At 59.1% G+C, this 14,549-nt stretch overlaps 2 protein-coding genes across 3 annotated transcripts in view; both read left to right on the top strand.

The window, feature by feature from the left end:
- The window catches only part of U2af2 (U2 small nuclear RNA auxiliary factor 2), a 15,634-nt gene extending 1,479 nt beyond the window's left edge, over window positions 1–14,155 (top strand). The window contains exons 2-12 of one of the 2 annotated variants that reach the window (XM_005413290.2): window positions 3,578–3,713; window positions 4,421–4,465; window positions 4,731–4,834; window positions 5,152–5,303; window positions 6,511–6,627; window positions 7,559–7,697; window positions 10,902–10,981; window positions 11,064–11,186; window positions 11,431–11,529; window positions 11,756–12,004; window positions 13,657–14,155. In XM_005413290.2, the coding sequence (XP_005413347.1) occupies window positions 3,578–3,713; window positions 4,421–4,465; window positions 4,731–4,834; window positions 5,152–5,303; window positions 6,511–6,627; window positions 7,559–7,697; window positions 10,902–10,981; window positions 11,064–11,186; window positions 11,431–11,529; window positions 11,756–12,004; window positions 13,657–13,791 (1,379 nt within the window). In that variant the 3' untranslated portion in view covers window positions 13,792–14,155. The remainder of the gene's footprint in view (window positions 1–3,577; window positions 3,714–4,420; window positions 4,466–4,730; window positions 4,835–5,151; window positions 5,304–6,510; window positions 6,628–7,558; window positions 7,698–10,901; window positions 10,982–11,063; window positions 11,187–11,430; window positions 11,530–11,755; window positions 12,005–13,656) is intronic. The other variant, XM_005413291.2, reaches the window with a different exon arrangement.
- Window positions 14,156–14,343: 188 nt separating this feature from the next.
- Epn1 (epsin 1) overlaps window positions 14,344–14,549 on the top strand; it is a gene marked incomplete in the record, with an annotated part of 13,951 nt that continues 13,745 nt past the window's right edge. The window contains 1 exon segment of the mRNA XM_005413292.2: window positions 14,344–14,549.

Below are 14,549 nucleotides of genomic sequence, written 5' to 3'. Positions count from 1 at the left end.
GGGCCGCGGGTGCCTAGACGCAGTTTTTTTCCCATTTTGGGGGAAAGGAGTTAGATCCGTGGTTTGGCCTTTTTCTCCCGTTGCCTGGGCGCTTCCGCTTCCGGCCGGGCGGACGGCGCTGTCTCCACGCCCCCTTTGTTTCCAAGATGGCGGCGGGCCGGCCGCGGCCCCCTTCACGTGGACGGGGCGCCCGCACGCTCCCTGCGCGGCTCGGCCGCGGGCTCCCTGTCCCGCGCTCCGGCCTGCCGCGCCGGCGCCTGCCCCCCGTGGGAGGAGGAGGGCGACCGCGCCGCCTGCGTGGCCGGAGCGGTGGCGATGTGCGGTGTCGGTCCCCGTGTCCCGGCTTGGGTTGGGCGCAGTGCCGCGCGGCCCGCTCTGCAGACGTGGACAGCCGGCCCGGGGGTGGCGGGTGGGAGTCAGACCCCGGGAAAGCGAGGGTCGTCAGCGGACATCTTGGGTCTCCCTCGCCTCGTTTGTGTTTCGGTTTGAAAGTGGGAAAAAGCTTGCAGGTAGAGCTTTGAGTTTCTCGGCGCGGGAGGCTTCCTCCGCCCGTGTCACTGGCCGTGCTGCTGCGCGCACTGACCGAGGGGCTCGCTGTTCTCCTTTGGACCCGGGCTGGAGTCGGCAGGGGAGCGGCTGGCCGAGCCGCTGGGGTGGCAGTAACTTTGAGCGTGTGCGGCTCTGCGGCCGGGCTGTCGTTAGGTGGTGTGCTGCGGAGGAAAGGCATAGGCTTTGGGGTTGAATATGCCCGAGTTTAGAACACCTGCGATGTTTTCTAGTGCTTGTGCTGCTTCAACATTTTCTTGGGTTTTCGACCTTCTCTCTTTTGGCTCAAGAGTTTTCAGAAGATCTAAAAGGAGGATAAGCCGGGCTTGGTAGCCCCCGCCTGTAAATCTCAGCACTTGGGAGGCTGAGGCAGGAGGATCATTGCGAGTTAAGAGACCAGTCTAGGCTGCAAAGTGAGCTCAAGGCCAGCCTGAACTGCCTAGGGAGACCTTGTCTCAAAAAGATAGAAACAAAAGAAATAAGCAAAAAGGATAGCATGAGTTGCAGTTACCATGTGTCAAGCGGTTTGCTAAACTCTGCGTGGTTTTATTGCATGAACTTTGTAATAGCTTATGAGAACGAAGTAGTGGTTTTTTTTTTTTTTATTAGGAAGGGAACTGAGACTCATCTTTATTCAGTCTGTCTTGATCCGAGACAGCAGCAGAGATTAAGTGAGTTAAGGGAGAAAGCAAGTGGCTTTGCCCATGCTAAGTTCCTAATAAGTAAAATTTGTTATTGTGATGTCGCACATTTGTTTTTTTTTTTTTTTTCTTTTGTCTTTTTGAGACAGGGTCTCCCTGTGCAGTTCAAGCTGGCCTTGAGCTTACTTTGTAGCCCAGGCTGGTCTCGAACTCGCAAGGATCCTCCTGCCTCAGCCTCCCGAGTGCTGGGATTACAGGCTTGCGCCACCACGCCCGGCGTGATGTCGCACATTTGGAATGGTAGTAGAAAATTAGGTCTTTGGCTCTGCCATAGGCATGCAGGGCTGGAGAGAGCAGAGAAAGTTGCTTTCCAGACGTAGTTCAGCCACCTCCTGGGAACACCTGGGTGGACAGACGTGACCTTAGTTTAAAAAAGACAGAACGAAGTATTAAAGGTTAAGTTGCATGGTTTTGTGCAGAGCTCTGCCTTCCAAGTGGAGCTGCTTTAGCTGGTCCTCGAAGCTGTTGAAAGTGCACTGCTTTGATTCTCCTGGGCTGTCCCTGCCCGTGCTAGTTGGGCTGAGACTTGGCACATGTGGCTTAGTGCAGCTGCTCCCACCACAGTAGTCTGGGCAAATGAAGCTCCCTTTGTGTTCTTATCCATCAGGCGGCAGTTTTTGTTGCAAGGGAAACTGCCGTCTCCTCACCTGTGTCTGGGCACGGGCTAGCCAGCCTCTCAGCACCTGTTTCAACTTGAGGCCTTTCTGTAGCTGTGGTCCAGGCACCCACTGGGGAACCCTGCTTCCTTCCTGTGGTTCTGAGTCTGCCAGAGCTGGAAAAGCTCAGGAAGTAACAGCCTGCCTACAGTGGCACCATAGCCCCCCCACCTCCCGTGCGTGGTATTCACTCTAGTACCCCACACTGTGGCTGGTCCCCCATTCTCCCTGAATCCTCTCCTGACCCCAGTCTTTTTTGGGCCTTTTGAGGATAAAATCCCAATGCCAGATGGTGAGGTGTTCTGCCTGAGTCTCCTACAGGGATACAGCCTGGTGCATAACTGCCAACTCTGACACTACAGAGTCTGAATTCAGGCTTCCCGGTCTCTTGTCTGTGAGTCTTGGACTGGGACGGGTTGTGATCTCCCCGTGCCTCTGTGTGTGAATCTCCAGCAGTGTTTGTCCAAAGCAGTAGTGAGGCTTAAGTGCTCATAAAACTAACGTAGGGCCAGGGATATAGCTCAGTGGCACAAGTGCTTGCCTGGCAAGGTCCTGAGTTTGATTCCTGATACAAAAAAAAGACCTCTAGTTGTATGAAGCATCTCAGTGTTTGACACCCCCTGTGTTTTCCTGAATGTTAGTGGTTCAGATTGAGGTGGGCCTACAAAAAAATGTATGTAAGGCGAATCATTGTGGTGAAGTGGAAGTCTCCTGTGACAGCCTCTCCTCCCGGTGTTTCCTCCAACTACCCCCAGGGGTCGCTATTCTCAAGAGCTGCTGGACTGCAGAGCATGTGCCTGATGGATAGTGAGAAGCCAGGAGAGCTTTGAACTAAGGAAGTGTGTGAGATAGTGCTTGGCATGTAGTTGCCACCGTGAAGAGCGCCCCTTCTGCAGAGGGCAAGGGTCTGTGGGACCAGAGGTCTCTGTGGTTAGGCTGGCAAGACCGCGCTGTTCTTTGACACTGCCCCTGCCTCTGAGGCAAATGAGCTGAGGAAGCCACACCTAGTGGACCCTGGTGGGACCTAGGTCTCTGCTCTCGCCCTCCTTGCCCATAGTGTGAGGGAGTGGGGCTGAGGGTTGTGTGTTGTGGGATGCCAGTCCGGGTGAGGCTGAGGCGGCCTGTCCCTGCAGGGGACCTTTCTTGTGGGGGGAGGGCTTCTGCATTATTCACCTGGCTAGGAAGGGACGGTATTGGGTTTCCCAGCTTCCTGGAGTTACCAGATCCTACCTGGCCTGCCCCAGGCCTGATGGTGGGGCTTAGGGTGCCCGATGGTTGCAGAGGTCTTTCCTGAGGGGCCACTGGGTCCCTTCAGAAGAACATCATTGGGTCTCTTGATTCCCCAGCATCTAGCCCTGCCCCTCTCAGGGACGACCCTGGGTCAGGCCCCTCAGCCCTCGAGGGGGACCGGGAGGTAGCCTCCTCTGTCTTCTCTGGCTCCTCAGCTCCTCTTGAGCATCCTCAGGTATACTGCACCCCCCGGGGCGTTTCCAGGCCCTGCCTCCTTGTCCCCTCGAGTCCTTGGGGACTTGTGTGTGGTGCCAGGAGGCTGTGCACTCACTCCCTGCTGCACTGCATCCTGTACCCCTGGGGGTGGCTTCCCTGGGTGCCCAGGGTGGGTTGGGCTCTTGCTGGCCTCTGCTCATGCCCTGCCCCCTTTCCACCTGTACCCAGAGCGGGACAAGGAGAACCGGCACCGGAAGCGCAGCCATAGCCGCTCTCGGAGCCGGGACCGCAAGCGCCGGAGCCGGAGCCGAGATCGGCGCAACCGGGACCAGCGCAGTGCCTCCCGGGACAGGAGGCGACGCAGGTACCAGACTGGGGGACCTGCCTTCATCATTCTGGGAGTGGGCTGTTTGCCTGGGTAGGGTCTGGACGCCCAGGGCTCCTTTCTGACTGAGTGGGGAGTGGGTGGGTGTCTGCTCTGTGTCTCGGATCCTCGCCTCTCCTGTCTGCAGCTTTTCACTTTTCTCTTTGGTGGTGGTACTGGGGGTGGCTGGGGGTAGTAGTCTTCCGGTTGGAGACGGGTGGGTTCTGTCTTCTCCTTGTGGGGCTGTCCTCTGGCCCTGACTCTGGGGGCTTGGTTCTTGGTCCTGCGCTTTCTGTGGCTGTCCCTGGGTCTGTCTCTAGAGAGCTAGTCTGTCTCTAGTCTCCTCCGTGTGTGCAGGGAGCAGGGCCCTGTCATGTGTCCAGTTTAGGGATATCAGTTTTGTTACTTAGCAGCTTTTGCTGTCCCCATCTTCCTCTATTCTCTCTGTCCTCTTGGTGGGTGGTCAGGTCCTTGTACCTGTCTCAGTTTCTCTATGGGTGGTCTGTCCACTCCTTGCTTCTTCCTCACTTCTTTGTCCTGGGAGTGGTAAGAGCTTGGGTGGCTGGGACAGCAGGGCTGAGCGGGCTGCTTGTTCTCCTCGGCCCTGCCCCAGCCCTGGGGCTCAGGGCCCTTGGGGGAGTGTGGCGTGTGGGGTGGCCAAGGGTCCCCAGTCACCCCTCCCCGTACCTTTCCCTCCCACCCCCCAGCAAACCTTTGACCAGAGGCGCTAAAGAGGAGCACGGTGGATTGATGTGAGCTGCTCTTCCTGCCCCTTCTGCCTGAGTCCACTCCCTTCCCCTTCCTCATGTCCTGTGCACCCTGCCCGGCCCCATCCGCCCTGTCCCGCACACTGGCGAAGAGTCCCCTGCCTGGCCGGGCCCCAGCCTCCTGCTTGAGAGAGGGGTGCTTCCTGGGTGGGGGGGTGGGGAGCCTGGGAAGGGCTCCTAGGAGAGCACCCCACACTCCAAGAGGGTCAGACTGAGGTGGCCCTGCCCGCTCTCCATCCCCCTCCCCCAGCCGCTCCCCCCGCCACGAGAAGAAAAAGAAGGTGCGTAAATATTGGGACGTGCCGCCACCTGGCTTCGAGCACATCACCCCAATGCAGTACAAGGCCATGCAAGGTAGGCCCCGCCCTACCTGCTTCTGGGTGGGGGAACGAGGTGCAGGCAGCGGGTATATGTGCAGAGGCCAGGCTCAGAAAAGGAGCTCGCAGGTACCAGACAGGAGGCGACGCAGGTACCAGACTGGGGGACCTGCCTTCATCATTCTAGAATCATCATTCTCTCCTGAGTGGTGCTCTGGTTTGGGGGCCAGATTGAGTCTGGCTAGTTGAGTTCCTGCCTGAGCTCTCTGCACAGAGGTAGTGGACTTCTTGAGGTGGGCTGGGGGTCCTAGAACTTGGGTTGAAGGTTGTGTTTTCTTCTACCCTCTCCTCCAGCTGCCGGCCAGATTCCAGCCACCGCCCTCCTTCCCACCATGACCCCCGATGGTCTGGCTGTGACCCCAACGCCAGTGCCCGTGGTTGGGAGCCAGATGACCAGACAGGCCCGTCGCCTCTATGTGGGCAACATCCCTTTTGGCATCACTGAGGTACTGCCCTTCCCCTGCCCCACCCTCTCCCCGTTCCCCTCCCTTGTTCCCCTCCCTTCCATCCCCTCCCCCAACCTGCACGGGTCAGACTCTGCTCCTGCAAGACCCCCCGGCCCCCTCCCAGACGGACGATGGAGTTGAGCCAGCCAGGGGCCGGGCTGGGGGTGGCCCCTCCCTTCCTCCTCTTCCCTCTCCGTCTCCCCTCCCCATCTCCTCAGCAACCTGGGATCAAACACACACAACCAACTCCATGTGGTACCTACGTGTTGGAGAGACAGAGAGGGAGACTCGACACACGCGCGCGCACACACACAGACGCACGCCCCGCAGTGTTTCCTGACATACTCTCCTCTTCTGCCCTCTATCCCATCCTCTCCCCCACATCCTCCCGTGGTCGCTGTTCTTAATTTTTGATTGCCCTGACCTCCCCCTCCCCCACCGCTCCTGCCCTCCCCGGCCCTCTCCCCACCCCTTCCCGTGGCACCCCTGAGAATCCCGAGATCAAAGAGTTGTTTCCATTTCTCTTTAAAGTGAAATATTGTGGGGCTGAGATCCCTCGTAGCAACAAAAAGTTTGCTACCATCGTCGAAGGCAAGTAAGGTCCATTCTGACTTTCTCAACCTGCACTTTGCTACATTTGATAAACCAGCCCCCGGACTCCAGGGCCAGATCCCTCCACATCACTCTTTTTTCCTCCCCTCCCGCCCCGCCCCTCCCGTCCCACACTCACCTCCTCCTGCTCCTCCTTGTCTCATCTTGCTCTCCCTTTCTGTCCCTTTGCTTGTCCTCTGCTCTGGTCTGCTGCTCTCACACCATCTCCTTGTCCTGTCTGCACTGGGCGTTTGTTTCTTGTGTTGTGTCCTTGTTTCCCGTTCTATGGCTTTCTCCCCCTTTCCCTGTTGTTTTCTTTCCTTTTCTCAAACTGCCTTTCTGTCGGGCCCCTGTGGCTCCCCTCATGCCTGTGTCTGCACCCTGTGGCTCCATCTCCTGTCCTCGTCCCTCGTGATCGCTTCCTCCTGTGTCTCATCCCTCCCGCTTTGGTTCCCACTATTGACCTCTCTGCCCTTACCCATGCTCCACTGTCCCGCCCTGCCCTGCCCTGCCCCTCCCACTCCCCTCACCCCCAAACCCTCTGTGTCTCCCTCTCTCACCCTTCCCCTCCTCTCTCCACCTCCCTCCCCGCCCCCTGTCTCCTCTTCCTCTGCAGGAGGCCATGATGGATTTCTTCAACGCCCAGATGCGCCTGGGGGGGCTGACCCAGGCTCCCGGCAACCCTGTCTTGGCTGTGCAGATCAACCAGGACAAGAACTTTGCCTTTTTGGAGGTGAGCCGGGCTGGTCGTTGTGGGGCCGGGGTCTTTGGGGTGGGGACCTGTCTGTTCCTTGCTTGCTTGTTCCTTCCTACACTGCCCCTTCCCGGTGGGCCCCTGTCTGCCATTCTCCACCGGTGCCTGGAGCTCTGGATGCGTGTGCATCCTCCCTGCCTCATCCGCCTTTCTCTAGCCGTGTCTTGTTCTCTGACTATGCTCGGGCCCCCAGTACACACCGTGCCCCTTGCATGGGGCTGAGGTGGGCATGTTCATATTTTCTAGTACTAGGGATTATACCTAGAACTTCACACACTGATCTACATCCTTGGCCCTTAAATTTTTTTGAGCTGCGGTCTTTATAAGTTGCTCAGGCTGGGCTAGGATTTGGGACCCTCCTGCCTCCCTCCCAAAGTGCCAGGCATGTGACACCGTGCCTTGCTTGGCTGACCCCTGTTTCTTACTCGTCTTCCTCATCAGTATTTGTTAGACTCTTGGGTGGAGGACTTTCGGTTTCAGTGTTCCGCTGGGGCAGGTGCTGCTCCTTTGAGAGGTGTAGGAGGCAGTGGAGCAAGGGTGAAAGCTCTCGTCCACCCTGCGCTTGCCTCGTCACGGCCTGCTTTGAGTCACATTGTGCCACATTGCAGCATAAGTGTCACCTCCTTGGGGAACCTGTAAATTGTTGCCTCCTCCTTCACCGAGCCTGCCCTGCACTGCTCTTGCTCGACGTGGTTGTGGATGTGCTGTTATGTTTGCTCCTGCTTCTGTGTTGGGTGCTGGTGTCTTCCTTTGCCAGACTGTGAGCCCTGGAAGCAGGGATGTATCTGTGCTCCCGGGGCCCAGGGAAGAGCCTGGCACGGGACAGTTGTCCGTGGGTGCGAGGGGAGAGGACATCTCCACAGAGCTGGGCTGGAGTCTGCCTCTCATCATCTCCTCCTGCCTCCTTTAGTTCCGTTCCGTGGATGAGACAACCCAGGCCATGGCCTTCGATGGCATCATCTTCCAGGGCCAGTCACTGAAGATCCGCAGGCCTCACGACTACCAGCCACTGCCCGGCATGTCAGAGAACCCTTCGGTCTATGTGCCTGGTAAGTGAGGAGTTGGCCAGCCTGCTCTCTGTACCCAGGGCACTGCTCTGGAGCAGCACATCAGCTTTGAAACTGAGGGCTGTTCCCCAGGGTGTCCTTCAGTGCACCTCCAGAGAGGGCAGCCTGGCCAGGCCCAGGGCTCCTGCTGTGATTTGTGGTTGACGCAAGGCTTGCCAGTGTCAGAGCCAGGACCAGACCCACAGTGCCTGGGCAGGGTAGTACTCACGGGGGCTGTGCCTTGCTTCTCCTCGGTGGCCTCTCATCCCTGGGGCCTGGGTGAGTGTACCTGTCTGCAGGTGCTCATCCGACTGTGCACAGCTCCCGGGTGGACGTGGGAAGTCCCCGTGTGCCCCTCTTCCCTTACACCGGGTGGCTGGAGTCCAGTGTTGTGGGCCATTTCCTGTAGCGGTGGGAGAGTTTCTTGTGACCGACAGGAGCACCCTGATGGTGGTTGAGTGACTGGGGTGTCTGTCTGTAGGCCGTGTGTGGCTGGCATCTGGATGCTGCACAGGAGTCTTTGAGGAAGTCTGTGGGCTGCGGGAAGCAGTAGTGGGCTCCCCTACCCCACAGGCTGCGGTTTGCCAGCGCCTGTGGCAGGCATGTAGGGCATGAAGGGACCTTTGGCTCTTGTGAGACCCTGTTGCCTGTGGGAAGCCAGTGCTGCTTCCGCCGACAGAGGCCGTGCCTCAGGCCAGTTAGGACTTGGAGAAGGCAGCAGTCTGCTGACTGCCATTCAGCACCCGAGGTCCAGTGGAGAAACGGAGAGCTTTGCTTCCCAGTGCGGGGGTGCGTCAGTGTCAGTGTGACTCAGGCCGGGTCGCGGCTCTTCACGGCTCTCCTCTGAGTGTCTTGGTACATTCCATGATCTTTGTGAACTGAGCTCTAAGTGTGGTGACCCAGCCTGACGCTCTGAGCAATGCTGAGGACTCTCCTGAGTCCACTCCCTGGTGAAGCTACACAGTATCTGCGTTGTGCCCCTTCCCTGTGCCTAGTTCCTGGAGCTCGATTTTCATTGCACGTGTAGCCTGACACCTGCTAATGAGCAGCAATATGTCCGGTGCTATCACGGGGGACACAAGGCGCCTTTGGCCTTGCTGACATTCCTGCGGCTCGCGGGTAGTCAGTTAGGGCTTCGTAAATCTCCATGAGTAAAGATTCATTGGCAGATGGCTCAGCCTGTGTGTTACATGTGTCTAGGTTGCTTTGTCCTACAGTAACTAGGGTGAAACACCACAGGCAGGGTGGCTAACAAATCCGACAACATTTACGATGCAGCCATTTACCGAGGAAGGGCACCAGGGTTGTTTCATTTCACCAGAGCAGGCAGGTGTGAAGGGGATGGTAGTGGTCATGGCGCCAGTGTTTCCCAGGCAGTACAGCTTGACCCCAGAGTGCCTGCCTAGCTGTCACACATTGCTTCCGGCCTGCACAGTGCCCTTCTGCTGCGGACCAGGGCACAGTTGCTGTCTTCACATCTGCTTAGTGCAGGCCTTTCTCGGCAGAACCCGTGTGAGCGAGCAGTAGACACTGCCCGCTTGTCCGCCTCAGGATGTGCCTGCCTGGAGGTACCCAGCTCTGCCTGTGATTGGGCAGATGGACACCACTCCGGAGCAGTAGCAGGAAGTGATTCTGTCTGTAGGTTAGGCATGCAGCTTGTCAGCTCTCTTAGAGCTGGCTGTGGTGGTGCACCCCTAGCACACAGGGAGGCTGAGGCCAGGAGGGTTTGTAAGTTCAAGTCTCACTTGTGGAGCTTAATGTCTCGGAGGAGAAAAGGGCTGGGGAATGTAGCACAGTGGTCGAGTACCTCTGCGTTTGAGCTCTAATGTATATAGATATATATATAGCTATATATATATATATATAGCTCCCGCCCCTGAAAAGCAGGTGTTTGAGCTTCTATTCAAGACATTTGGTAAAAGGTAGCAGACTGATTGGAAAAAAACTCTGGAAGCTGCAGACAACTAATTCACTTCCCTGTCTTGATGAAGAGGTGATCCACTTGGTGTGACCAAGTGTGGGGTGCTTTCCCACAGTGTTCGCCCTAACCTGCCCAAGTTGACATGGGGCCCTGTGCCGCCTGTGATCGATGCCCAGTGTGATGAGAGCCATGGCAGTGGCGCAGGTCTGAAGCCCGTTGAGATGGACTCTGGACACACGGAAGTCCTAGGTGGACGGAGCTTGGTCCGCCTGGCCTGTGCCCCCAACTCGAGGGTGCTTCTGGGTGGGTTCCAGCTCAGTGCGCTGCTGCTGTGTGGCTCCCTCCGCTGGGTGCTGGGCACATCCCTGGCGCTTGGGGCCGGCTGTGTTGATCCCTGCACCTCTGGGAGCCCTGGGCAGGGTGTATGGGGCAGATGAGAGCCTGGAAGAGGCGGGGGCTCGTTACCCTGGGGCTTTCCCCCACTTTCTCTCTTACCCGATGCTCCCCAGGATCAGGGTGGAGGTGGGATGTGCCGCCAAGTGAGGGGGACCGTGGCAAGGGGAGGCAGGTGGGGCCTGCCCAGCTCATGTCTGATGGGACAGCTCTGAGAGTTAAGTGAGAAAATTTGGGAGTGCAGCGCTAGGTTGAGTCATGGGACACGTGCCTGTCTGCGATGAGTTCAACGGGGAGCGTAAGATGGGCATTTTAGCTCGCTCAGCTGAGAGGGCCACGCTGTGACATTGGAGCCCTCAGGGACCTGCCGTCAGCCAGCAGTTGCCATGGAGGTCGTCGCAGCAGCCCAGACTCCAGCAGGCTCTTGGCTGCCTGGGTGGCTGCCCTGGGCGAGCAGGGCCCCTCTCAGTGTCACGGAGGAGCTGTGTGTAGACCTGAGGGATAGGACTGGGCCCTTGCGGTAGGGAGAAAATCCTGGGCTGGGTCAGGACCCCCAGCCCCTGGGTTAGGACCCGACGGCTGAAGAAGGGCCTGAGTGTCTTGGCAGGCTCTCCAAGCTAAGCAGACCTGCTGAGTCCCGCAGGGCAGGCAGCAGCATGGATGTGAGTGTGGCTGGCTGCCTATGGGGCCTTCCCTGGAGGATGCTGCCAGCTTGCTGGCTGGCGCGTCTAGGAGATGCTGTGTGCCCCCGGGCAGCTGCAGTGTCCCTCTGTGCTCGTCAGACTGCGATGGGGACGAGATGGATGTGTGCTCCTGGTGAACACGGCCCCAGGTCTTTGGGCATGCCTTCGTGTTGTAATTGAAGCTCTTCTGCCTTCTCCCTTCTCTCTTAGGAGTTGTGTCTACTGTGGTTCCTGACTCTGCCCATAAGCTGTTCATTGGGGGTCTGCCCAACTACCTGAACGATGACCAGGTGAGCCCCTCCCCAGGCCCCTGCCCCTGCCCCTGCTCCTGCTGGCCTGACTGGATGCTGATGGCTTCTTGGCCTGCTGCAGGTAAAAGAGCTGCTGACATCCTTCGGGCCTCTCAAGGCCTTCAACCTGGTCAAGGACAGTGCCACAGGGCTCTCCAAGGGCTACGCCTTCTGTGAGTACGTGGACATCAACGTCACTGACCAGGTGAGCCTGGGGGCCTGGCCGCCCGCCACGTCTGCCCTGTCCAACCTTGCTGTTTCCAGCTGCGGTGCCCTCCTGGGACGGGGTGGGAGGTGGCCACCCAAAGGAAGGCCCTGTGTGGCCCGCTCCATACTCTCACCTCCTTTGCCATCCTGTTTCCCCACCTATGCCCCGGCCTGGGGGAGGAACCGGGCTCCTGGGCCCTGACTCCCCTCTCCTGTCCCCCTCCGCGCCCTACCCGACACAGGCCATTGCGGGGCTGAACGGGATGCAGCTGGGGGACAAGAAGCTGCTGGTCCAGAGGGCAAGTGTGGGAGCCAAGAATGCCACGCTGGTGAGCCCCCCGGCACGTCATCTTCCATTGGCTAGGGGGCCTGGGCTGGGGGCCGGTGGGGGCAGGCCTTCCTGGGGCTCTCCTGGGAGGCTGCTTGGGGCTTCACTGGGACAAGGGGTACGTAGGTGTGCAGGTGGAGGAGCTCGTCCCCTGGGCAGGCCTTGGAGGGTGCAGGCTTGAGTGGCGTTAGTCTGGTTGGAGCCCCCTGTGACAGCCCTTCCTGCCCCTGGCCCCATAGAGCACCATCAACCAGACCCCCGTGACCCTGCAAGTGCCGGGCCTGATGAGCTCTCAGGTGCAGATGGGCGGCCACCCAACTGAGGTCCTGTGCCTCATGAATATGGTGCTGCCTGAGGAGCTGCTGGATGATGAGGAGTACGAGGAAATCGTGGAGGACGTGCGGGATGAGTGCAGCAAGTATGGGCTGGTCAAGTCCATCGAGATCCCCCGGCCCGTGGATGGTGTGGAGGTGCCCGGCTGTGGAAAGGTACCGCTGTCCCCCCGCAGTGGCCCTGCACCCTTGCCTCTACCCTGGGCCTGTGTGATGGCTGGCCGGGCTGTCAGCGCAGCTCAGTGTCTGGGCAGTGTTCTGCACCTGCCTCCGATTCTCCCCGGTGTGACCTGTGTCTGAACTCAGAGGAAAGTACACAAGTGCAGTTGCAGCACCATGCAAGTCCCACTGTGTCTGTGAGAGCTGCGTCCTCTGCCTGGACTCCCCAGGTCCCCTCTGCACTGTGCCAGGCCCACGCAGGGGTCAGTGGTGAGGGTGGGGACTGGCACTCGCCTGTCCACTTGGGGTATCGATGGCAGTCTTACTGTGCTGAAGGCGTGTGTGGGGCTGAAGTGCTGCTGGGACGGGAGGAGGGCAACAGGGACGTTGCGATGGAGCAGCTCCTGGGGCTTCAGGCCATGGGCACATCTGAAAGAGTGGCTGAGGTCAGGGCTGAAGAAGAGTAGGTAGAGAGAGCCTGGCCTCCAGCATCAGCTGAGCTGTTTACTGTATCACATCCTGCTCCTGTTCTTACATTTCATATCAGGAATATTTACAGACATACTTGACACTGATAATTGTGCATCCAGTCTCCCACACTGCCCTTGTCATTTATTCTTGGCCCCCCCCCCTCATTTTTTGGTATTACTTGAAGTATCTCAGGTGTATTTCCCCGAGGTGCTTCTATATGCTTCTGTAATTTCTCACCTACTGACGTTCTGGGCCACATTTTTTTTTTTAAGGCAGGATTTTGCTATGTAGCCCAGGCTAGGTTGGAACTGGTGGAAATCCTCTTGACTCAGCCTCCTGAGTGCTGGGATGACAGGCCCTCTTGGCCAGATGGGTGTGGGTTGGTGCTGTATGTTGTAGCATACTGAGCTGCACCCCCAGCTTCTCTACCTGCTGCTACTCCCTTTTGTCAACCCAAAAACGGGCACTCGGTGTTCCTGGGGGCTTTTTGCCCCCTTTTTGAGGGCCACTGGTCTTTTTTTTCCTCACTGCTCTAACTTGAAAAGTGTACATAAGCTTTTTTTTTGAGACGGTTTTGCTATGTATCCCAATCTGGCCTTGACCTCACTGTGTATCCCAGGCTGGCCTCAGACTTTTGGCTATTCTTCTGCCTCAGTTTCCCGAGCTCATTTATCAGTTTTATCATGGATCTTTTCCTTCTAAAAGAAATCCACCATTTTTTATTATTTTGTGCTGTCTGGGAATTGAACCTAGGGCTTATGCATGGCAAATGTTCCTCCACTGAGCTGTGCACTCCAGGGTGCTTGCTAAGTTGCCCAGGCTGCCTGTAACTTCTGCGTCAGTCTCCAGAGTTGCTGGGACTTCTGTTTTTAAAGTGAAGCTGTCAGGTTGTGGAATTTGCCACGTTGAGGTGAACGTGCCCATTTGCTCTAAACTGGTAGTTCAGACAGCATCAGAGGCTGGGGTAGGACCAGGTGAGGGCCCTGTGCTCAGGGTGGGTTTGAACTCGAGTCCCTTCTGCGTTGCCTGGTGGCTGCTGCAGCACTGGGCCCTCCCCGTGACGCGTGCTCCCCGGGCCCCCCGGGCCTGCCCGGAGCGGGAGCGTGCTGCGGTGCCCATCCCCGACCAGCGGGTGGGTGGGGCTGGTCCTGGGGCGCTCACGCCCGCCTCTCCCGCAGATCTTCGTGGAGTTCACCTCCGTGTTCGACTGCCAGAAAGCCATGCAGGGCCTGACGGGCCGCAAGTTCGCCAACAGAGTGGTCGTCACGAAGTACTGCGACCCCGACTCCTACCACCGCCGGGACTTCTGGTAGAGGCGGCGGGAGGGCCGGCGGCCGCGGAGGAGCCCCGCCTGCCTGCCCCTTGGAAGACCGGGCAGGCGCGGCCGCGGGGACGCGGAGACGCCGGCAGCGCAGCGCGGGAGGGCGGGGAGGGTGGGGTGGGAGGGAAGTGCACACAGCCCGCGAGACATGCACCCCGCGGGGCGTCGCGGCGGCCCTCCCCGCCCTCCGCAGGAGCGTAGCGTGTTCGTACTGCGGCCAAACCCCTCTGTTGTCGCCCGCCCCGCCCCCCGCCCGTAGGTAGCGCCCCGTCCCGCCCGCCGCCGCGTGGCCGCCCCTGTGGCAGTTTCATATTTGCTAAGACGAATTTGCTCATTAAACATTTTGTTGTATTTTACTTCGCGGGGCTGCTCTGTGTCTGGTACGCGCCACCCGCGTGCCTGGGGCGTGCGCGGGGCCCTGGTCCCCGGAGGGCGGGCGGCGCGGGGCTCTGGAGGGCCCGGGTTCCCTCCCCTGGCCCTACGGAGCTCCCCGGAAATGACGTTGGGGGCCTCCTGACGGCAGCCCTTGCGCCGGAAGTGATGCCGGCCGGGCGGGTTTGGCTGCGGAAGCCGGAACTGCCAAGGCCAGGCGCGGCGGTGGGCGGGTCGCACGGCCACTTCCACTTCCGGTCCGTCGCCGCCTTCCGTTGCTTCCCGTTCGCTCGCCGGCTCCCCTCCCCCGCTAGGCCCTCCGCGCCCCTCTTGGGCGCCGGGGCGGCGGGGCCGTCGGTCGGCGTGCGGCCCTCCGTG

This window comes from Chinchilla lanigera, unplaced genomic scaffold, assembly GCF_000276665.1.
Source record: "Chinchilla lanigera isolate Chin_1 unplaced genomic scaffold, ChiLan1.0 scaffold00166, whole genome shotgun sequence".
In the NCBI taxonomy this organism is placed as follows: domain Eukaryota; kingdom Metazoa; phylum Chordata; class Mammalia; order Rodentia; family Chinchillidae; genus Chinchilla; species Chinchilla lanigera.
The sequence above is the reverse complement of the archived record's forward strand: the minus strand, read 5'-3'. Positions and strand labels throughout refer to the sequence as shown.